The 25430-nt window shown below is 40.3% G+C and overlaps 1 protein-coding gene across 1 annotated transcript in view; it reads right to left on the bottom strand.

The window, feature by feature from the left end:
• Positions 1-249: 249 nt before the first annotated feature.
• Positions 250-25430, bottom strand: part of glra4a (glycine receptor, alpha 4a) — a 47127-nt gene continuing 21946 nt past the window's right edge. Inside the window, exons 2-9 of the mRNA XM_085428933.1 lie at positions 21372-21496; positions 20417-20484; positions 19035-19258; positions 14010-14092; positions 9578-9715; positions 9113-9327; positions 7648-7797; positions 250-1078 (exon numbers count right to left, since the gene is read on the bottom strand). Of these exons, the coding sequence (XP_085285059.1) occupies positions 785-1078; positions 7648-7797; positions 9113-9327; positions 9578-9715; positions 14010-14092; positions 19035-19258; positions 20417-20484; positions 21372-21496 (1297 nt within the window). The 3' untranslated portion in view covers positions 250-784. The remainder of the gene's footprint in view (positions 1079-7647; positions 7798-9112; positions 9328-9577; positions 9716-14009; positions 14093-19034; positions 19259-20416; positions 20485-21371; positions 21497-25430) is intronic.

Here is a 25430-nt window from a genome sequence, read left to right as displayed (position 1 = left end):
TGATTCAGCTATTCTGTGACTGATTTCTTTGACTACATTGTCCCTCCACCCCCCAAAACGAATCATTTGAATACCAAGGTTAAAGAGAAGCAGAATCATTTCTGTTTTCCTGGCAGAATAACAATTTATTTAATTTATTTAAATTTAGACAAAAGGAAATACATATTTGTGCTTTGTGCAGTATAATGAACAGCTTTGTTATATACACTTTTATACACCATTATATATAATCTCTTGTTACAGATACTTAAACTGAATGATCATCACGTACTGAATAGTCAGAAATATCAAAGACCCCCTTCCCCTCCCCGCCCGTACTGTTTGCACCGATTTGTTAAAGTTGTTTAAAAAAAATATTTTCAAAAACATTCATTCAAAGCTGGGTAGTGTCAAAATTCAAGTCAGAATGTCTTGTTCAGCCAGGACCAACTTCGCTGAAATCATTTATCCATCTTTTGAAGCAAAGGTCATGAACCCAAAAGTACCGTTAGTGTCTCGTCTCTGCTGTAATCCAGGCAAATCAATCCAAGACGGAAATGCACACAACAGCCAGAAACCACGCAGCATAATCTAGTTTCTCTCGACTGCTCTATGTCCAAGATCCTGAAGACGCACCTGAGCACAACATTTTTATTTTTAGCAGTGGTTCTGAGAAGCAGATGTGCCTTTTGACACGGTTCCTCACTGTAATGTAGATTGACAGGCAGTTTTGGTTTCGAGAAAACAAACAAACAAACAAACAAACAAACAAACAAACAACAACATCCCAGACTGGCAGAGTGTTTTACAAATTTGCATGGATGTCTTCATGTCGCAGCACTTTATAGGTGACCCAGTAGAAGATGTTAAATATGAGAAAGCTCAGGGGGAAAACGGCTCTGGATATGGTGTCAATTCGTTTGGCTCGGTCCACGAAACGCTTGTGAAGCACTTCTCCATCAAACATGGTAATTGGAGGTGGTGGTGGGGTGAACACACTGGCTCCTTCCACAGCAGTGCCATCCTTGGTCTGCAGGCAGTGACCCAGGCCATAACCCCGGAAGTAAAAACCACGGCTCTCCCTCACCAGTTCCTCCTCCTGTGGAGTCAAGCAGGGAAAAACAGATTGGCCTCTCGCTGTCAACATGGATTAGCATACAGCTTTCCACATTTCCGCTCAGTGGCTTATTCTTAAATGCGTCTGTGGTGTAGTAGCACAAAAGGGCGGCGCAGTGTAAGAATGAGATCACCCAAACAACAAATAGCAAAAAGAAAAAAAGAAAAAGTTGTGTTTTCTAAAATGTTCTGTCAAATTCCTGACATTTGTTTTTTTTTAAATAAAATAGCTTAAACAGAAGGGAAAAAAAAATGATTGAAAACCTTGAGATTGAAAACGGTGATGATTTGTCACCAAGTGTATAACACCAGCCTAAGTTTAGGAGAATTACATTTAAGAGAAACAGAAGTCAAAACTCAAGCAAACTTACAATACATACATAAAACTGTATTGAAAAGCAACATTGTTACATTAGATTCAGAGCTGAAAAAACATCAACATCTGTTTCGCTTAAAACTAAATAAGTAGTGATTTTTCAAAAACTAGAAAAATTCAGCAGACAGGGGAAAAAAAAGAAGAAAAAAAACATGCCTGGGTTGAGGGTTGAAAATCATCTGAAAGCACAAATAAACTGTTAAACTGTAGCAGTTTACTTTGTAGTGCTGCATGCTTCTGCTGCCACAGTTATATCAGCATCAGCATAGGTAGCAGACAGTCAGTAGAGATAACTGCTAGCAATATGAAACGGGCAGGTACAAAGTCCAACTCCTTTCAACTCTGAGGTGAGCTACCAATGGGAGCAAAGAACACCGGTACCTGAAGGCTTTTACACACCAAGTGCACTGTGGAAAAAAACGACACAAAATTCTTCGGGCTTCTTCAGATGTGACCTCGTAGTGTAACGTATATAAACACAGCAAGTGTTCCATCGTAGCGGAAAACTTAGACCGCAAAAAAGTCTGCATCAAGTGATCGTAAGCTGGTCCTGGTTTTTTTTTTTAAAACAACGAAAGGAAGAAATGGAGATTCTGGGTTCATCCCAGTCTCAAGAGAAGGGTTTGATCCAGAGTTGAAGCTGTATCATGTTTCATACATATTTCAGGAAGTCAGTGGGGCAGAATTGGGAACATCTGAGGAGGCAGAGAAACGATACCAAAGAGCTAATTGACCCGGATCAGCGTCTGGCTGTGGGTTGGAGGTAAACCAGTATTATTTCAGTATTTCCGTATCATCATATATTCAATATCAGTGTATGTTTTAAGCTCCAAGTGCAATTGCTGCCAAATGCAGTGGTTAAACTGGACAGATCGGTTTATTTTCATGAAATGAAAAGAAAAAAAAAAATCAAGCTTGATCTGAAAAAATAAATGTTGCAAATTTGTCCAGTGAAATTATGCATCTGGTGTGTGAGAGCTGTAACATGTGACCACTTGCACAGTTAGAGTCTACTGTAGGGTGATAGACTGAGCCCACAATACTGCCAGAAATATGATATTTTCATATTAAATCATGCATTTGGATTTGATGATGATACTGGGAACAGAGAGAAGAGCTTGGGTCCATAGGCTGACTATCAAAAATGTGACTTCTTCCAGATTATCCTAAGAGCTTCAAAATTTGCCTGCCGTATCCCTGAAGATGTTGAGTTTAAAGTAGATTAAAAGTATCTGTAACAATCTACTTCATTCAAACAACCAAAGAAGTGAAAATGAGGGCATCTTCTTTTTGCCACTCTGAAAATAATAACCCCCATCTATCCCCTTTTCAAAGTTACAGAATGACAGACCTTTCAGAATGTTAATAAAATGGCTCAAAATATTAATAAAGTCATGATCTGGCATTATGCTTTGATGAATGGCTATGCACTTTTTTTTTAAACAGTTATTGAGACACTGTTCCCGCCCTTTGAAGAGAATATTAATAGACATGCAGCTTAACTCTGACAGCCCTCTGACACTTTGAGAGATTCACTTTAGCAGGGGAAAGTGAAGATGTGGGATCTAAATTGGATGATTAGTAGTCAGTGTGAAGGGCCCTGAAAGCTCTGATCCCCGTGTCCCGCCTCTCTCTGTTTCTCTCTCACTGACCCCGGCAGCTCTCTGGTTCTCTGCTGAATGTCGTTTCTCAGTACTGTACAGATTTGGCAGAAAGATACTAAGAGTGCACATCTAACTTACTGTAAACTTACACCTTGCGACCAACTTTCTGCTACTGCACTGGTAAACTGCACTATGCAACAGGTGGATAGGGAATACACTGCTCTTCTAGCACAGCTTAATTATCCCTCTGCCACCTTAAACGATACAGAACATCATGTGCTAAAGTCTAATGGTGCATTTCTCTAAAGATAATAGGCGCTCATCTCTGCCCTGTACTCTCCGCAGCAGCTATACTGGCATAACTTCAACTGAACCCGCTCTGATTACCACATTGTGCTCTGTGGAGAGTAAAGTTATTGTCTAAAAACACAAATGATCAGAACAGGCGAGCTATTTTTTTTTCCTGCTTTAGTAAAATTTCATGTGTTTCATGATCTTTAATTACATCGGTTAGTCATTTTACCCGTGAATAACTATGCTTACTCACTGGTACAGAATTAGTTAGATCATTAACATCATTGAATATAAAATGTGCATCTGAGTAAGGACTAATCTTTCAAACTATTACAATGGAAATACATTTTCAGTGTTATATGTCATCACTGAGCTGGGATTGGACAAGCGAAAGAAAATGGATGAGTCAATGGATGGACTGTATCACTGAAAGAAGAGTGTCCAGAAAATATGTAGGACACAGCTGAAAGGTTACAATGACAGGCAGTGATTGTTCTGCCACTGCACCAGAAACAGATGATTCTGTAGTAAACAAACAATAAAAATAAAAATAAATCACTGGGGGGTTCAGAATTTTTGAAAACCACTATCAGTGAACCAAATAAAACATGAGAAGAAACAACGTTTAAAAACAAAATCCAGGGTATGTCCAAATGTACACGGGTACTTTTGAAAATGAAGCTTTTTTTCTATGCGTTTGGGCCTTTAGGGCAGGGATAGCTCAGTAGGTAGAGTGGTGGCCCCATGATCGAAAGGTCGGTGGTTCGACTCCACTGAACGGCTACCCTGAGGTACCCCTGAGCAAGGTACCGTCCCTACACACTGCTCCCCGGGTGCTGCATTGGTGGCTGCCAACTGCTTCACTGGGTGAATGGGTTAAATGCAGAAGAACTATTTCCCTATGGGGACTAACACGCACACTTTATTACACTTTCGTCCACACGTAAATGGCGTTTTGAGATTTTTAAAAACTCCTGCCAGGACGGAGAGTTTCGAAAACTCACGCAACGTCAAAGGTGTGCGCCTTTTTTGACGTCATCCTGTGCGCCACATAATTGTGTACACGAGATAAATTTCTACAATAGACTACATACTGTTGCTGTTTGTCTTACTATATGCAGCTTTTACACGCTTACATATACACACGCAGTTACTGTCTCTCCATTTAGAAAAGACCAAAGACTGCTTCTATGCTTCATGTGTTTACTCTTTCCCGTCCAGGCTTCTAGACTTCTGATTGGCCAAGATTTCTACATGGTTAGGATTATGTCGGCACCTGTTGCTTTAGCCCCAGACAGACCACCACCTGACCAAGACCAGACCAAGCTCAATCAAAACTGAAATGAGGCAAAGTGAATAACTGCATTGTGGTCTGACAAATAAAGTCGAATATTCTCTGGACATCATGAAGCCGTGGTTTCAGCTTGTTATCAATACACAATTCAAAAGTTTACATCTGTTACTGTACTGGGGTCCATATCTAATAGCTTCCTCCTCTGTGAAGGCACTATTAATGCGGAATCATATTGAATGACACATTTCAAGTTTTAGAGAAGATGTACTACCACCCAGATGATATATTTATCCAGAAAGTAGTTGAAGTTTGTTCAGCAAGACATTATTAAACCACATTCCACATATAATACAACAGCATGGCTTCTCCTTCGACAAGGAAAGAATACCTGGAGCCTGAAAACAGGTTACACACCGGGGAAGAATAAAGGGCAAAGTGCAAAGATTTCCACAGCTAAAGGTCAAAGGGACATGACTATAGAAACAAGATGAGATCAGCACAAGTTGGGTTTAATTCAGGAAAAGAGGTCAGGAATTCACGTTTAAGGTGAAAGTTGCTCTAAACAATTTGAAAAAGTGGATGCATGGACAAAAATAGGGTTGGGAAGGTCAGGGTTGACACAGGGTTAGATTTTTTACTCCTTTTACCCTGGCGCAAGCGCTGCAGTGCTGATTGAGACTCCTGTAGGTTGAGTTGTTACCAGGGATGTCACTGGCTTTTCGCAACGACTCAACGCTCCCAGGCTGACTAGCAGATACCTCCATTGGAAAGGATGGTAGACAAACAGAGATAGCAGTTACTGACCATTTCATTTTTTATGATTAAAAAATTTGATTTGAAGGCATTTACCTTATATTTTTGATTTGTTTTGAGTATTAGAGATACATTTAAAAAAAATCATGTTCATATTATATACACAAACTTTAGGTCCAAATAACAAACTCAAGTAGATGTTCTTAGCTTTTAATTAAAGACATACTGTGAGTGTAGATGTTAGTGAAAAGAAACGGCTTTGAAGACAAAAAAAGAATCCTCAGGGAGCCGGTTCAAGTTATTTTTGTAAAGACTATAAATGGAAGTACAAATCCATGTATTTATTTTTACACATTTGATCGCTGTGGGTATGCACAGTATACAGTAGCTGGTTGAAATCTCGCCTCTCATTGATTAAGCCTCAGTCAGTCTGGGATTTGTTTGCCTTAGACTCGCAACATCTCTCTGCTACAACTACAGGGCCGGGCGTCAATATCCCTCAGATGTATAGTTTGTGCCCTCCAACTCCTCTGTGGGAGCAATTGTCCAACTGATGTGAACAGGGGAAGTCCTTTTCTCTACAGACCATTATTCTCCATCTCTCCTCTTTTCTCTCTGCTGTGCAGGAAGCAAGCTGTCCTGCAAATCTGCTGGACTCTCCTGCATTTACAGGGAACACTGCCACAGGTCTAGGAGGCTGCCTAGACTTGGAGGTGTTTAATGGGATTTTCAAAATGTCCTGTTTGTTTCTCTTGAGACAAACATCTCTGTCTTACCACTCTTTAAAGACTTTTATTTGTCAACTTACTTGTCTCTAACAACTGCTATTCAGGATATGGATTCAGTTTAGGAGATATATTTTTGGATGAAAGAATATGCCAGGACCAAAAACCAAAAGATACCACTTACTGAGGCGTACTTTCCAGAGGGTTGGTGTTGCAACTTTTAGACTGATCACTATTAATAAACACAAAGTCAAGCGTTCCAGGTAAATAAGAAACTATTAATAAGAACAAACCAAACTGCTAAGTTGTTGCTAAGATGCTCTATCACAGTTTTACCCTTTTAATTCAAATGGACAGCCTAATAATGGGAGTTATGCCTATTTATCTTCTGCACATACAATGTGAACATGCTTGTGCCCCTTTAATAGCAACTTACCAACTATAGCTGCAAACTTTATTGTGTGATAGAAAATTATGAATACATGGAGTTCAGTGTTTCACTGACATTTAGAGTGTACCTGCAGGCTGGTTGGCTTATTGGAAAGTGCCCATAGGTCATTTACATGTCTACCTGTTGGAATAGGTTTGTTTTAGTGTTAAAAAAAAATAGATGATATTCTTATATTGTACATTGTTGGTAAAAGTCAACTCTTAGCTGTGCTCAGTAAAATTACTCAAAAACTACCGAGACCAGTTTCACAAAATTTGATGAAAAAATAGAGCAAGGACGAAGAAAGAACCTGAATTTCTGTGAAATTGCAGTAGTTACTGGATGGCAACACTAATCGGTATAGCCTTTTCATATCTGTCATAACAGTCAAATTTAGAGTAATTCAGTGCCACAAGGTTGGTAAGAAGCCTGTTGCTTTGCATCAAAAGTAGTGTCAGAGGTAAAAGATCACAAGATCTTCTAACAGGTCACTGCTCACGAGCTGAACTGAAGAGACTGGATCTTCCTTATTTAATGTGACAGCCAGCTGTAGCGTGTTGACGCTGTCAGCTCCTGGATCTACAGCATCGCACAACAACAAGAGGCAAAATTCATTGCTAAATAGGATGACGAGGACTCGAGAGTCTTCTTTCTTCATCCATGCTTTTCAGAATCTACTAGATCATAGGTGTCAAACTCTGGCCCGCGGGCCAAATTTGGCCCGCAGCCTAATTACATTTGGCCCGCAAAGCCATAACAAATTACTATCAGAGCTGGCCTACTGGTATTACACAGCTAATATATATATATATTGTTTAGTATTAAGCTTTGCTTGTTCCATATTCAGTTTTTCAGCAAAACGTGTTTGAGTCCATAAGAAAAGATTCATTCTCATATCTGGAGGAATAAATATATTTCAATAAATATTTACGTTAGCCCGCGACTTTGTTCCAGTTTTGAATTTTGGCCCACTGTGTGTTTGAGTTTGACACCCCTGTACTAGATTGTGACACTGAATACAAGTGTGTATGTTTTTCTTTCTGGTAGCAGTGTGTGTTTGCATCATTTACACTTACTATTCTCTGCTGCCGCTGCTTTTTCCTCAGCCTGATGAACTCCTTGTGTTGCCTTGAGACGAAGTTAACTGCTGCATACTCCAGAAGGGCAGCAAACACAAACAAAAGGCACACTGCCATCCAGATGTCAATGGCCTTCACATAAGACACCTGGAAAAGGACAAGGTCACAGTGTAATCAATAGCCAATCAATAAGGCTGATGGATAATTTCGTGGGTTGTTCACAGGCTCTGGGCTATAATGACATACATCTTTGGGATGGCCTAGAATTCAAATGAGTCAGTGGGTTGTGGGCTGTTGACACATAGCCATGAGGCAGGTCACAGCTAAGGCTTGGGGAGTCCCCTGGCCGTGTCATTCATGAGAGAAGATATGTCACACCACATCAGCAGCACCAACCGAGCAGGCACTCACTCAACTGAGCAGCATTTAACTGACTGTTACAGATACATACAGAGAAGCAAGGAAAAACAGAGAGGGATTGACAAACAGTTTCTTTTAAATGACTCCCTGTGGCTCAGGAGGTGGAGCGGGTCGTCACAGAATAAGCTGCTGTAATGTTATTGTGAATAGGTAAATGTGGCTTGAATAGTCAAAAGACTAAAAATGTGCGGTATAGATGTCAGTCCATTTACCACATAAAGACAAAATAAAGATTTTTTTTCATTTCCATTGACTTCACTTTGGTGGGCACAGCCAGTACAACTTTGTAGGAGTAATAACAGGATGCGACAAATTCTGATTTCTGTCAAACTCTCACTGAAGTGTCTCAGGAATTCAGTACATGCACAGTTTAATTCAGCTCAAATCTGGGACAAACTGCAGTCATCAAATAGATAAGTGCCGATTAAGGTTGTGTATAGATCTGAAATGGCTGACATAGTGTGTCTGATGCTTTTCTTGTGATAGTCACAAGGTCTTCGCATTAAATCTATACTCATACAGAACCAATTACACGTAAAACGTCTTTTACAGACATTGATTCTCTGCTGCTATCTCATGAAACATTTGATTTGTCTTGTCAGGTAATATCAGCAAAGTTAATGATTTTTGTAAATCCTGCATTACTTTTATGTCTGAAAATGTCAGAAGAGTACAATTTTCACACTCAGTTCACAATGCCATTTATTACATATGTTTCACTTGGTCAATGACCTTTTTCTGGAGCTGATAGCGTTATGTAATCCTATTTCTTCTCATACTTTAAGTTTTTGGACAAATCTGGGAATATTATTAGTTTCAAAATCTGTTAATTTGTTTCCGAGGATAATATTTCAGGTCCTGTGGCAGAAAAGTTACTTCTTTGCACTCTGCTGACATTTTAGATGTGATTTATTCCATCTCAGATCTTCTAATTTTAAAAGCAACATGCTAAATCCAGCAGACTGATGTTTATTTTAAACTTCACCTGAATTTGAACAATTTTCCAGGGCTGTAGGTTTCTAAATGGTAGTGTAGGACTCACCTTGGGCAAAGAGGCTCTTGAGCCGGAGCTCTGTGTGGTCATTGTAAGTACTGTGGTGATGCCCAGACCAACTCTGGCTGGTGCAGCATCCATGTTTATCCAGAAAGAGACCCATGAGAGGATAACAATGAGAAGGGAAGGGATGTACATCTGGATTAAGTAGTAACCCATCTGACGTTCCAGGTGGAACTTCACCTCAATGCAGGTGAACTGACCTGCAGAAAGATGGCATAAGACAAAAGACTGCCTGTTTTGCTTTACTTGTTTTTCATGTTTTTGTGTCATGACCTGAAATATAAATACAGTAAGAAACAAGTTTGTCTTTTAAAATGACATTTTTCTTGAAGGCTACTAGACTTCATGCAATCAGAATTATGCAGGGTGTACTGGAATAAGATGTGGCTTACTGCGACATGCAAAAAAAGTCTTATAACATGGGTAACTTGGTGGTTACACTTATTGCACCTGTGTTGTAGTGCTTAGTGCAGTAGCCCAAATCCTTCTCTTCTTTTAGCACAAACTGAGGGAGGGTGAGATCATCGGCCACCTGAACGGGGTTCTCAGACAGCCACTCAAAGATTAAGTCATTCATCGTGTAACCAACTGTGAAAGGAAACCAAGGGGCACAAAAAGGAGAGAACAGACACAAATGGTGAGAAACGTGCTCTTCCAATTACAACTTAGTCTCTTCTACTCGTTCTAAACAAATCCCTCCTTGTTTCTGTGTTTTTCCCTTGCACCCTCCCTGATATTTGAAGCATTTAGCTGATATATACCCCACTATTTTCACATCATGCATTTTCCTACACTACTGCATATTTTGAAAAAAATGCATGCAGCTGCTAATGTACGTCACTTCACACACTCAGTATTGAACATGCAATACCTAAAAAGAGACAAAGTTCCATAAAACTATAACAAAAATACCAAGTTACCACTGACTATCTGCCAAACTGCACCAGTACAACAGCACTTTACAGAGTTATGGATAGCACTCTTCACAAAATACAAGATGTAGTGAAAAACAAGGCTGCACATTATTTAGTCGTTCGGAGACGAGAAGTGCAGAAGTTTACAAAAAAAAGTCTGTGTGTTGTTTAACTCAGATAACCTGCTTCAGCAGCTATTGAATATTCTTGCTATCACTGCCGTTATTCCTCCTCCTTAACCCAATTTTTCAAGGGGATCGTGCTACCACGGTCTAAAATCCGTGCATGAGAAAACATTAGAAACCTTGGCTAATGAGACTTTGAGAGAGGCAGAATGAAACTTGCAAGGCTGTGGTGATGTAATGCTCCTCTCCCCATCTGTCCAGCTACCAGCTACCCTCTGCCATCCTGTTTGTCACAGTAAAGGTCACATCATACTGCACAGCAACAGTTGTGTTGTTGTGGTTGTTTGAAGGTTACAGACTAAGGAGGCGACACGAGGAGCATATCTGCCTGAGAAACTCTGAGAAACTGGTGCCAACACACCATTAACGCACAAACTACAACATAGAATACGACTGCCACGCAGTTTAGAGAAGCACTTAGATGTAAACACTTGGGATAAGTCAACAACTGTTTTTCTTGAAACAAATACATTCACATGTTGATTTGCATCATTTTTTAAAAGGGTTACACTCCTCACAGCTGCGTGATTACAGGTGTATTAAAAATGCATGCTGCATGCAACAACAGCAAGGAGTTCCTCGCACATCTAAATAATACTGATGTCTACTGGGACCCTTTAGGGCCTGAATTACAAAAGACATCAATTATTCACGATGTTACATCCAATCCCACACCACCAGTCTGAAAAACACCACCACTAAAACACGCTTCTGTCGTTCACAAGGAGAAGTCACTGTCATTCAGACATCCTGCTACTTACTGTTCCTCTGCCAGACGGAGCCAACAGACGTCAAAACGCAACCGACACAGCTTTCAAGGTGCAATAAAAATGGAATTCATGAGCCAGCATGTCTGGAATATCTCAGCAAGGTAGAGTAATGAGCATTAGTCACATGCCATCTCTTTTTTCATGTTATAAAGTCTTTCACCTAATGAAAGTTACAGTTATGCTTCACACTTCCTGTTTTAGTCTTGGCTTTCACTAATAGACTAACTTCCAAGTAGATTTGGGGTTACTGAACATTAATGGCTCGTGGCAAAGCAAACTAGTATAAGCTGCATATATGAGGCTTTGAAGTGTCAGAATAAGGCAGAATCCTATGGTTGGCTCTGTTTATATATCTGTATAAGCCCATGGCCTTGGCTCTCTAAACCTCAGAAGATAAACTCCTCCCCCATTATTCTCCTCTCTCACGCTCTCATGCTGAGCAGATGGTGTTGCGAGAGCTCTAGTAGTGACAGCAAAACCCATAATGTCCTCTTAACATTAAGCTCAAGCCAAGGTGATCGCACCCTTGGGTGGTGTACACTAGCAGCATCCTCAGTAGGCCTTTAATCATAAATGATTACCTCTCCTCTAATGGCAGTGTGATGTGATACAGTAACCCCCAGAACTAACACACATACACGCACGCACATATAGACAGACACTGCCACATCAGGCACACATCTGTTTACCCGAGCGTCTCCTCTTCTTGCACTTCTGAAGGGTGAAATGTCTTTATATTTTATTAGATTAAAAAAAAAAACTCAGCTTGTCCCTCTGCTTCTTGATTATTACCGAGTCAGGTACAAATCCAGATAGCGGTTAAAACTTTAAACTAAACTTATTTGGATAAAAGCTGAATCTTTGGAAGGCTCTGTCTATTTCACCCTTTGCCAAAGTTGAATTCTTTTGTCCCTGTGAAGGGAAATTGGGTCACACTAGGCACAGAGGGTGGGTCACATATAATAAAAGGGACACAAAATTAAAGTTTTATTATTTATATCCTGGAAATTGGTTTCATGAGGGCAGATACTATCTCTGCTAAAGGCAAAGGAAGTCTGAGAGAGGAGAATACTCTTCCTACTTGGTTTTATCAGTGCATAACATTTTAATAGGTTTCAAATATGTTTTCTACGTTTTTTCCAAACTCTCTGGTTTTAATAAATGCGGAGAAAATGTGGTGCCTTGGTCCAAACCTTTGAAACTGTCCACTCCACTGAGCTGACTGATTTGTCTGGCACTGTGACGTGAAAAAGTAGCTTCTCTGTCAAACATTGAGTCCAATGAGCACCAAAAAACAGGACTAAAGATTAGCCAGTGTCACTGGCGGCATCAATGCTGATGCCAAGCAGTTGTCAAGCTGTGCAAATGAGGAATCAGTCTGTTTTGCATTTGTGCTGCTGAAATTGACATGATCCCCTCGAGAGTATTTTACATAGATGGTATGCATTCTATACAAGGGGTAACATCGCAGTTTGATTTTGCTTTGGTCTGCTCTGCAAAACCAATATGTTTGCACGACTGCACTTCAGTGTCAACCTAAAATTGTGATAGCTTCAGACAAAGAGGTTAGTCTCTAAAGAGTGATTAGGGGAAAATCAAATCCTCTCTCCCACTGAAATGTTCAGGAGTGGAGACAGTGTCAGACTAAAGACAGAAACAAAGTGTAAGAACCTGACAATTCTGCCATGTTTCATGTAAGAAAATGTGAATGATTCAAGGGGGGAAAAGTTCATTTTATTTTTCCCTTCTCTGAGATTGCAGCAGCAACATAGCTGGGGTTTTCCACTCGTCCCTTTGCCCAGCAAAGTTTTCAGTTCCTCCCGGGGGATCCTCAGATATTCCCAGGCCAGATACGATATACTCCTTTGAGTTTCAGGCCTTACACAGGGGTCTTCACTCAGCAGATGTAAGCAGAAAAATCCCCCCCCCTCCCAAAAAAAAAAAAGATGCCTAGGAGGGATCCTAACTAGATGCCCAAACCAACTTAATTGACACCTTGTGGTATAAAATGACAGCTGCTATCAGTAGCAGCACCAATTTTCAGTAACTGACTAATGTAGTTAGCTTCACCAAGTGGATAAAAATACTACTGTTGTTGACGTAATGTCAGTCAACATCTGCCTCTATAGTTGCCTAACTTCCACAGCTTAAAAGGTTTTGAAATGGCATGTTTGCTCTTAAAACGGGAACAAGAATGAGGCTGTTTTCGGTAAAAGCAATTGTATTTCATAGAAAAGCTTTACCTGATAGTGTAAAGTTCCCCACATCCTAATCTACAGGACAAAAAAAAGCAAACATCGGTCTATACAACATAGCGTGACTTTTGATCACTGTCACAGGATTTTTACCCACGAGACAGTGGTTCTTATACTAATTCTACAAATGCTGGTTATGGTTTGGGTTAATATAGACCCTTTTGCACTGTTAGATGTTTTGCTATTTGAAAACCCTTAAGATAAACTTCTAGAAAGTACAAAGCTATGACATCACAGCAACATGACCGGTCAGTTGTAACAGTGTCCAGGAAGCAACATTAATTATGGTGATATAGGAACAACACGGCAATATCAGATTGTGGATGGATTAAGTACAATTGGATCCTTGACTGCAAGACTGCACCCAGCTTGAGGAACCTATTTCGCACACATATGCTTGCACATTAGCATCTTTCTCAATCAAGCTGGTAGAGCGCTTACAGTTTCACCTTTGCAGTCGTAGTTTAATAAATATTTAATGTCCGTTACTGCTGTTAAGCAATATGTGGACAATTGCTCCTTCTGTGAAATAGTACGGACAATGGTCAACACCAGCTTGAGTAACAATCATATTAGCAATATCGATTAGAAACATGGACAAACATATGAAGCAATTACAAAACGTCATGCTCACACAAACCTGTAGGTTTGGCATACAGCAAGGCAAATGTAGAAAAGGGCAAAATGCAGAAAATAAGAAACCAAAGGAGGATAAAAGAGAAGTGAAACAAAAGGAAGAGGAGGAAATGAAAACTCACAGCTTTCAAGCTGCATGGTACAGGTCTGAATGTCCATTGGGAAATTCTTCAAATCCATAGGGCAAGACAGGGTAAGAGTCAGCCTGAGATAGAAAAAACAGATTGGAAAAGAGAAATAGGACGTAGAAGATGTCAGAGGGCACGACAGAGCTCGAGGAAAAGACACGAAGCATAAGAAGAAACGATCGATTACAACATTTTTAAAAAGTGGCTTTATCAGCGTCGGCTGCTTTGTTTTGCAATTTATGAGTCTGTATGAAAATGTTCAATAAAAAGTAATCGAATAAATAAAAATAATAAACAGGGATCTTTTTTTCAAAAAGAGTAGATTGGAAAACAGCTTGGATTTGTCTGCCATTTGATCGCTCACTCACTCACTCACTCACCACAGTAATAGAGAAGTAATTGGTGCAGGCATCCCGACTTTTATTTGTTGTTTTGATGCATTAAGCCTTCAAGGATTCTTAGAGAAGAGAGAGAGCTATTTGGGAGTCTGTCTGGAGGAAAGCTCTGTAATTACCTGCTGTAATGCATTGCCCAGAGGCGAGACAAGAGCCGGCAGCAATATACACTCAGACACCCATTTGCAACTGTGTTATGATGACAATATCTCTTTCACCAGCAGAAGAACAAACTACAAATACTCCACTGGTTGACTCGCTGCCTAAATTGTGTCATGCACTTAGAGGGAACAAAGATGTTTGATGCATAATTACCGAACATAGTTTGCAAGCAAACCTAAGAGATGCAGTAAATCAGTGGAATGAGGAGGTGATTATCTGTATTTGCAATACTGTGAGTCTGTTTTCAATGGATGATGTCAATGTTTATGCCTCTCCCTCTTCCTAAAGAAGTTTTTCTTCTCAGTAAAATAGTAATTTCATGATTCAAATTCAAATTCAAATTTTATTTGTCACACACACACAGCCATACACAGTATGACATGGGGGTGAAATGCTTGTAGCTGTACAATGCCCGACCATTAAATGACAGAAGAAAAGTTTTACAATATTTACAATTTACTACAAAAATGTACAAATTAATTTAGGAATTTACAGTAAAGAATGTGCAAATAGCAGAAGAGATTATAAAGATAAGGATTATAAATTATAGGAATTATAGGATTATAGGAAATGTGTGGTGGTGCGTGTGGTGACGTGTGTGAGAGTCCAGTCTTATAGTGACGTGTTTGGGAGAGTCCAGTCCTACACCTGGTTCAGGCCCCGAATAGCCTGGGGGAAGAAGCTCCTCCTCATTCTCTCTGTTTTGGCCTTAAGGGAGCGGAAGCGCTTCCCAGACCTCAACAGTGAGAAGAGTCCATTGTTGGGATGGGAGAGGTCCATCATAATCTTCCTAGCTTTGGACTTGCACCGCTTGGTGTAGATGGACAGCAGGTCAGGGAGCTCTGATTGAATGATGCGTTCTGCCGAGCGCACCACCCTTTGCAGATCTCGTCTGTCCTGCTTGGTGCTGTTCCCAAACCAGGTGCAGATGTTTGACGTCAGGATGCTCTCGATGGTGCAGGAGTAGAAGTTCTTGAGCACCTTCAGTGGCAGATGGAAGTCTCTAAGTCTTCTGAGGAAGAAGAGACGCTGACGGGCTTTCTTAACCAGGGTGTTGATGTGACAGGACCATGACAGGTCCTGAGTGATGTGGACACCCAGGTATCGGAAACGGTATGCTCTCTCCACTGGCGTGCCACTGATGATGAGGGGTTTGTAATTCCTCGCCTGCTTTGTAGTGAAGTCCACGATCAGCTCCTTAGTCTTGCTGATGTTTAGGAGGAGGTTATTCTCCTGGCACCAGGTCTCCAGGTTCCTAATCTCCTCCAGGTAGGCCGTCTCGATGTTGTCGGAGATCAGGCCCACAACAGCAGTGTCGTCAGCAAACTTGACAATGGAGGTGGTGTCGGATGTGGCAACACAGTCATAAGTGTACAGTGAGTACAGCAGGGGGCTTAAAACACAGCCCTGAGGCACTCCAGTGCTGAGTGAGATGGAGGGGGAGACTTGTTTTCCCACCCTCACTGATTGGGGTCTGTCTGTGAGGAAGTTGAGGATCCACTGACACAGTGATGAGCTGAGTCCAAGATCCGTCAACTTGGTGAAAAGCTTAGAGGGAATTATTGTGTTGAATGCTGAACTGTAGTCCACGAACAGCATCCTAACATAATTCCCTCTGCCAGTGTCCAGGTGACTCAGGGATGTGTGGAGCAGGTGAGATATGGCATCGTCTGTGGAACGATTAGTCCGGTAAGCAAACTGAAGTGAGTCGATGGTGGGAGGAAGTGAAGAAGTGATGTGATCTCTCATCAGTCTTTCAAAACACTTCATCACAATTGAAGTCAGTGCTACTGGACGGTAGTCATTGTGGCAAGCGGGCTGTTGTTTCTTTGGAACAGGGACAATAATGGACCGTTTGAAGCACGTGGGAACCACAGCTTGGGCCAGGGAGAGGTTGAAGATCTCTGTGAACACCGGTGCTAGCTGGTCAGCGCAGGCTCTAAGGACCCGGCCAGGGATTGCATCTGGTCCTGCTGCCTTCCTGGTGTTCACCCTCCTGAAGGTGTTCCTCACGGCATGCTCTGTGATGACGAATGCATTTTCTTCACTGGTGCACTCCGAGCGCGCGCAGCCGTTTGTTGTTTTAATTGCTGCGGCGTCGAAGCGAGCATAAAACGTGTTCAGCTCATCAGCCAGTGAAGCATCGGCATTCATCATTGAAGAAGCTGGTCGTTTATAGTCCGCAGTCCTTTCCACAGGCTCCTAGAGTCGCACTGTCGTAGCTGTGACTCTAGTTTTTCCCCGTAGCTCCGCTTTGCCTTTCGGACCGCGCTGCGCGCTGCGCACGTTGTAGGACGCAGCCTTGTATAGGTCCATACAAGGGAAAATCAACAACAAAACATATAAACATAAATATCACTGCACAACATAACTTAACGCGAACAGACTTTTGTGATTAAATTGTTTTCTATTGTGTACATTTTATCAGCGTTTTAATTACAAACATGTTTAAAGCTTTAAAATGGGAACTCTGGACACACGAGCACGGAGTAAAACTACATCTACTCCTCCCGTGCAATCGTTTATTAAGTCGGCTGCAAATTTCCCATCTGGCGCAGAGCGTCATTAAACAAAATCGCATCAAAGACTCCGTCACACACTTGCCACTTGACATGTTTGCACCCTATTAATAGTTTGGTGACCTCCAGTGCGCATAGACATGCACTGGTTGGGTGGAAAGATGCAGTAAGATGAGTAACTGGCATTTCAGCAATCTGCTATATTTTAGTTAAGAAGTCATGTTTGAGTGGGATTTATTTTCCATTTCTCTGCTAGCACCAGACTGGGGAGCAATTTTTTTTTTTTTGGGGGGGGGGGGGGCATCTTCACTGAATTTAGCAGAAATGGAGTGCCCAAGTTGAGTAACGATTTGCTGATGCATAGGGCTGTGCGATATGACCAAAATCTCATATCCCGATATAAGAATTCCATCATCCGATAACGATATAAATCACAAAAATGTAACATTTTCTATAAATTCCGTGAATCTCGGGCAGCTCGACTTGCGGGAAGTGTTCTCAGCTGGGCGTCGTGTAGCTGGAGTCGAGTGTTTTAACCGATGCATGAAACGATACATTTTTAGACATAAGTTGTAACGGCCGCCATTTTCTTTGTGAGTGAGTATTTATTACACGGCGTGCTGCGGGGAGAAGCCTGTTCTGACCTTTGAGTCTAAGGTTTATTTTTTAGCACCTGGCGACTCTTTTTTACTTCTCATCTGTAAATACTCTGCATACTCTTTTATGTGATTCAGTTTATTTTGAAAAGTCTCAACAGGATCTTGAACTTTATTGTGAAAGGTTTATGTGGAACATAAACAAGCGGACACGCGATGGTGTTACCGTCGTTGTTGATAACGACAACGCATAAAAACAAGCGCTTGTCCCGTCTGTAGTGTGGTTATATTAAATATAAGAGAAAGAGAGAAGTTTAAGAAATTAATATAGCCACTACAGTGACCATCGAAACCATGAAAAAAATATTGCCATAAACAGTTTATTTTGCGACACCACGAAACAAACGATAGCGTAAAATGAAACTATAGACATTTTTATATCGTCATCCGATATATATCGTTATATCGAACAGCCCTACTGATGCATATACATAGTTTGAGTTTAATGCCTCGATTAAAAAAAAGGAAAAAAAGACGCTGTTTAAAATGTAAACCAAAAGAAAATACAACAATTTTCCAAACTCATAATCCCAGATCTTTGTCACAGCAGCGCAAAGAAAACCTATTCAGTGTTTGAACTGAATCTAAGAAACAGTTTCAGTCCACCAATCTGCAAAAAACTGAGTCTACAAATTCTCTACAATTTCAGAATAATGTTTCTCTGCGTAAAATTGTGAAGGCTGCAAATATCTAATCATCTACAGCACATAATATCAAGAAAAAGAGTCCAAGAATCTGCATGACATGACCCTGTCTCACCTCTGAGATGTGCTGCTGCCAAAAAATTTAAAATGAGCTACACTTTTCTTTAAATAGTACATTTTCTCACTTTAAACATTTGATATGTTTACCATGTTCTTTATTGTGAATAAAATATGGGTTTATGAGATTTGCAAATCAATACATTTTCTTTTCATTTACATTTTACACAGCATTTCAACACTTTCTGAATTTGGTTTGGAAAATATTGTATGTACAGTAATGTTGTATATAAAGCCTAAAGAGGACAGAACAAAATCTGAAGTAAAATAGAAAGTCTCAAGCTAAAACTGAATAGAATTAAATGGACATCACACATGAATAATTCCCTCTTTAGGGGGTTTATGGTTAGAAATGGGCAAAAAAAATTCTACAGGTCAGACTCTCACTCACAAATCCAAACCTACTAGAGACTGAAATTCAATAAATTCATGTTGTTAAAAAATAAATTAAAGTGTTTTCTAAACATATAACTAGATAACCCAGTACCAGTGGTCCTGCTGTTCTAGAAATATAATCTTTAGTTACCTGATACTGTAAAGAACGCTGCCATCTTGGAAAATCCGTAGCAGCTTGTTATCAGTAGTGACCTCATGGAAATTGGCTCCTTTCTCGTTTGCGAAGAATAAATCAGGTTTCCAGATAGAGTCCAACATGGATGGATCCAGATCAAGGGAGTCATCGGGGTATTCGCTGTATGCCAGACGAGGGTCATTCCATTTTTGCCGTAGAAATACATTGAGCCTGTAGTCCTGTGGAAGAACGCAGGGTAGTTAATGGAAAATATACCATCAGTGGAGGTTGCAGTTAGATGGAAAACTCAGAAGTGGATTGTTCTGCTGTAGTTTGAGAAGTTCTGGGACCAGTCTGATACGGGTCACTGTTTGTCCGTTCTTATTTTGAATTGAAGCTAAACTTCTCAAAGCCAGACAGAAATATCATGAAAGTTATTCTCTTGGGATGGAGTACGACTTTATACAACATTAATTCGAGCTATATAATTTTTCTACTTTATATTTCCTCATGATGAGAATAACACACTTTAATGAACATCCTTTCATTTGAGAAATGTGAAATGTGTGAAAACCCTGGAGACTGAGCAAATAAATGGAAAATCTGAAAAATATTCATATCACACCTAACAAGAAAGAGCAAGCGCTAAGGTCACTGCAGATAATTCATCTTTGTTTGCTGCATTATATTTGTCAGGTTTAGTAAAAAAAGAAAAGAAAAGACTGCGCTGAGAGCTGATAATGAAGGCCAGGCTAAGGAAATACACCAAACACAGCCTGGCCTGCAGCCAGAAGACATAAGTAATTAAATTAGAAATCTAATCAGTACAATTAATTCATAATTTCTCTGTGGCCAATTGCAGTTATTAAGGTTTTTTCTTTTATTTATTTAAAAAAAATAAGAAAAGTCCTGCAGTTAAAATATTAATGTTTTCTGGGTTAACCTGACTGTAGCTTTGGAGCTCTGGAAGTCCCCCGGATACCCTTAAACACTTCACTGCTTTACTGTAGTGTTAATGCAGATGTAAGGGGAGCCATTTTTCCTGTCCTTTCACCCTTCTCCCTTTTCTTTCATTTTCTCAATTTTTCATTTTAATTGCAGAGTGGACAGTTCATTATCAGCATGTCAGTGACCCCAATGGTCTCTGAAGGTTGCACTGTTATGCTCCAGGAAACAGAAATTGCTTCAGCACTTAAAGGATTAGAAACCAATAAGTTAGAAAAGGAAAATGAAAAGTATTTTTTATTATTAATCATGCAGAGAGATACAACTGTACCATAATCTGCTGCTATAATCATGTCAAAGAGTATTTACAATATTTAATTTTCTGGGCTACGAAGAAAAAGCAAAACTTACATTTTTAAGAAATGTGTAATATTTGTACATGCTCTTCTTACCATGGTCGTTTCTGTGATTGAACCAAAGCTGTTGATAAAAATATTACAGGTGACGTTCACAGGCGGACCTGGGGAAAAGAGATAAGAACATAGATGCACACTTGTCCCTGCGATTTATGAAAAAGCACCACTGTGAATATTTGTCTTTGCACCTTCTAAGGCTATAGAAAATGTATCCATTGTACCACTACTTTTCATCTGCTTACAGTGACTGTGACTTAAAAATGTTATTGCAATGCATGCAATGCTAATTCCAGTTCTGAAGTTGGAGTTCCTGCTATTCCTCTCACTGTCAGTGTAACGACAGCTTAAAAGCTTCATGTAAAAGTCTGGGCACAAAGATAATGACAGGAGGAACAAATATAGTCAGGCGTCTGAGAAAACAAAATAGTGCTCAGGCCTGTCTACATTACATAACTCAGGGAGGATGTTTTATAGAGTCACACACTCCACTAACAAGTACACCACAGAGGTACAACATTAAGAAAAATATTTTGTTGCTTAAACCCTGACACTGTGGAGCTGTGTTCAATGTGTGGAGGACACACATGAGAACCTTACTCTCAGGTGCTTTGTATGCACACCATCTACCCATATCCTCTCCTGGTGACTTGTGGGTGGTTCAAACTGTTTCTTCTCTAGAAAATCCAGGTAGCAGTTTTGCACATATATTTTGTATGTAACAGAATTTTGGTTTTTGGAAGTAATGTCGTACTGAGACAAAATTACAGCGGTTGGGTATCTCATAGCATAAAGCATACGAACAGCTTTAAATGTTAGAATTTTCCTACAGTTTTGGTGAAGACACATACACGGCAAATGCACATGAGCTTGGCGAGTTGTTTAGCTTTCACAGCACAGACTCACTACTGTTTGCTTTGTTTTCTAATGCTTGTACTTTCTCTAGGATTTTCTTGAGGGCTACTGCGACGGTCTGCCATGGCGTACGCTGTACCTTTGAAGTTGGGTCTGATCCGTGCATCATATCCTGATGTTTTCCCCATGAGTTTGTCCAGGAAGTCAGAAGGTGAAAGCTCTTGTCTGCTGGGGTGCTTTATCTCCTCCTTACAGGAGCTCAGTCTGACATTACCCAGGAGGAGAGGCAAAGACGGGAGCAACAAATACAAAGAGAAAGAGAAGAGAGAGGATATGAAAAACGGTAGTGAAGGAGTGCATTCATGTCTGAGAGGTAGCAGTGGGGGTTGTGGGCAAAGAAAAAAAATAAATGAAGCCAGCAAGTCAGTCATCAGCACAAAACACAGCAGTGGATGCGAAATGAGGGTGAAAAATGATAACTGAATGGCTTGCCTCAGCTGGCAACTAAAAGCTTATCTATTTCCCATCATGACTAAGACTTATTGAAGTTGTTAGACCCTAACTACTGAGAAGCAAAACAGAAGCAGAGGTAAACTTGTCCCTCCTCTGTGCCTCCCACTGCTTGCGGCTTAGCAGGGGTAAAGCTTGACAGATTGATGGCTCAATTGTAATGCTATGAATGTCACACTGGGGAGAGGAAGGAGTTGATACAAGCTCCAGTAAGGCTCGGGCAGCCACTGACAAGAATAACCAACAGCCTGGAGTGAAAGGAAAAAGAAGAAGGGTAACAAAGAGGGATATCTTAAGGAACACACAAAGAACAGGACACATTGGATTTGACTTCTGTTTGGCTCTGGCTGCAGCGCAGCATATTGCACCCCATGAATTTGATACAACTGTTAACAGTTCATGATTCTGTCAAGATCTAAAGCTACGTACAGATGGCAGGTTCAGTCCCTGGGGAGGCACAGTATTGCTGATACCCTGTGTTTTCCTGATTAAGTCTGGAACCAGTCTGATTTACCAATCTTATGCTCTTTGCTTTAGAGTCACAAAAACTGCATGGGCAGTTTATAGTTTACAGGGTGACTTTGGGGACAATATTTTTTAAACATGTGTGAAGCCGAGTTGGTCCTAAGATATGCATTATTTGCAATAGCACAGACTACAATTAGGAATTTAATTAGGAATTAGGAAACGCCAGTTTAGCGTTTACTGCATGCAAGAAGTCCAATTTGTGACTCAATTTATACACTTGTGCCATTACTTATTTTATATTACTCTACAGATTTTTTAAAAAATTGAAATTCCTTCGCAGACTGATATATTCATTTCCATATGGTGACATTTTGCCTCTGTAATTCTCAGTTCTGATGGACACCAACTGTACCTGAAAATAGCCTGCACGGTAATTACTACAGTCACTTCCTCTTATTCCTGTTGCAGTGTGTGTAGGGGTAAAAGAATGCATCACGTTTGTTTTGTTCTTTGAACTGCTTTAATTTTACATCCTCTCATTCGGTTTTAGATGATCAGAGTCATTAATGGGGCAAACATTCACTTCTGGTGCTTCTTTAATGGAAAAGCTTTTTGTCATCAGTCCCCTTTGATTTAAATAAGGACGCTGATTTGAGCTAAACGTATAATCTAGCTCTGCCATCTATTACTGTGACAAGACAGACATGTTTATGTATCACTGTGTGTAGATTTAGTTACTGAAAGAAGAACTCCTTGTTGTTCCAAAACCTGTGACTATGGCTCCGATACTAAAGCGTATTGCCTACCAATTGGAAGGTCTGTGATCGATGCATCTATCGGAGTGTGACTTTGTGTGTGAATGTTAGAAAGCCCAAGTGCTTAAAAAGTGGACTTAACGGTTAAGCAGTGTTCACCATTTTTCCAAGCAAGCATCTTCAGCTTTATTTTTTAATGAATTCATTCAAATGTACTCAACTTGCTGTTGTTATTCAAAGACCAACACTTACAATTTGATTATCACTTCTGTGATAGTTTTACTAGCAAGCTTTGTATATATTTTTTAAACTTTTTAGACTGAATATTGTGTTGTGCTTGCCCACAGTACTTCTGGTACAGTGCAACTAATCTGACAGCTCATCTATACCTCTGTAACTCTAGTTTTACTGTTACTGTGCTCATTGATTTTACCAGTGTCTGTACCACAAGTAGAGCGAGCTTGTTGCCTTGCATACATAGTGAGGTTAGATGGATTCACTGACAACCAAAACAACATGCCCATGAACATACAAGCCTTATCACTGGAGCCCTTCTTTTGCTTTCATCATAGAGACGTGCACATATCAGTCTTTTGTGAAAGCTCGACTCTCACTGGTCCCATAACTCCCCTCACTCCACGCACTCCTTCCCCTCTAGTAACACTGATGTAACACGCGCACCTCTCTTATATTTTTTCCCCTCTCACAAGTGCTTGGCTACAAACACAAACAGGTGCACAAGGGGATGGATGGATGGTCAGCCTCTTACTTGCAGTAAGCCACTGATAACAACAAACAATCTGTCTTGGGTTGCGTCCCTTTCACAAACCAACACAGAACAATAAAGCATCCTGTTTGGCCTAAAGTGTGATTTTTCTCTCACAGGTGGTCACAAGAATTCAAAGACAAATGACTGTGACAGTAAACTCTTTAATCTTGAAGAAATATTGACAGACAAAGAATAAGACCCTACAACAAGCATGTGTTGGCAGTGTGAATGCTTTTGATGTGGATGCTGTTACATGACATTTTGGGAAATAAAAGATCATGGAGAGGTGAACTGCAGTCAAGACACTCAGTCTGCCCCACAACGCTGTCAGCCTAGCTCACAGGACAAGGTTCACCATTTCTATACTGTACTATGCATGCGTCAGTGCTCCGAGCCAACTATTAAGACAGAAACTTCTAGTGAAATACAGCCCCACTTTATAGAGCTGACTGAGAGTAATTTCTGCTTATGGTTGGGGAAATGGCAGTATGAGATTTCTCAGTTAATAAGGTGCTGGTAGTTTTACGATGTTTCCTGATGGTGATCAAACATAATGAAAATACAGTATGCAGAGAACACAAAGTTTAAGTGCATTTAAAGCACACAAGTAAAGAATATTTAAAGAGTAATAAGATAAATAAACTCTTGAGGTCAATGGACGAACTTCTTACCCGCTGCTATAGGAGGATGTGTGGGTTTGTTTTCCCTCGGGGACCAACATCACCTCTCTATCAACCCTCACGCATATCCAACTGGATTTCTTGCTATTGTTTATGGTGTCACAATAGGATCTTATATAACTGAGAGGGTGAAAGAAGAAACAGCCTAAGCCATTTACAAGCGTGTCAAAACAATTTTATCTTTAGGTTTCTGGCACAAATACAACTGTTTGAAAATTTACTCACTTGCATTCCGACTAATGAGTCCTGACAGATGTTTAAGATGTAGTGCTGGAGGTTTTGGGAAAGACTGAACTCCTTCCAAAAATTTACATCTTTATCAGGAAACTCTGTCTTAGTCAATTGCTTTTGGATGTGAAGTCTATCGAGGTTTATGTAGTGTACAGGAATCACTGTTAAGATGGAACAATATAATAATCTATTGACCATAAAACTACAAGAGAGGCTGCAAGTGGCTCATCAGAACCCTTAAAAACTAAATTATGTGGTTCTTTGTTTGAATGATTCAATTATTAAGATGCTCTTTGCTGACATTTAATTAGCCTGACCTTTTGCTTCCCCTGCATCCCTTTCATTTGAGGATCGGTGCCAGGCTGCTGTTGAGAATAACAAGTCATTCCTTCCATTATAAAGCAAGTTTTGGCTGTAACACTCTCGTTAGCAAGTGACTTTTTATTGAAAACAAAGCTAAAGTCAAAGCCAAAAGGTGATTGTATACACACATATTTAGATGCAGGGAAAATTTTGTTATAACAGTGTTGCCAGTAAGAAATGTTTCAATGTCTTTGAAGTGGTAATTTGCTTTATTGCTTTTATAAACACCCCCCGACTTTACTGTTTGAATCTATCATAGGGTGGTTTTCAGTTTGAAAGGCCTCTCTGCATCTTCCTGAACTCACAAATTCACATCAGTGGGGCAGCTACAAGAGGAAAAAGCTGTTTTGGCAAACCTGCCAGGAACGTCTTATCAGATCAACCATGTGTACCCAAAGTAAGTACAACTGGGGTGAAGAGCT

This window comes from Rhamphochromis longiceps, linkage group LG2, assembly GCF_057381845.1.
Source record: "Rhamphochromis longiceps isolate RC_006_pf linkage group LG2, R_longiceps_female_GT1.1, whole genome shotgun sequence".
NCBI lineage: Eukaryota > Metazoa > Chordata > Actinopteri > Cichliformes > Cichlidae > Rhamphochromis > Rhamphochromis longiceps.
This window is presented reverse-complemented; position numbering and strand designations above follow the sequence as displayed.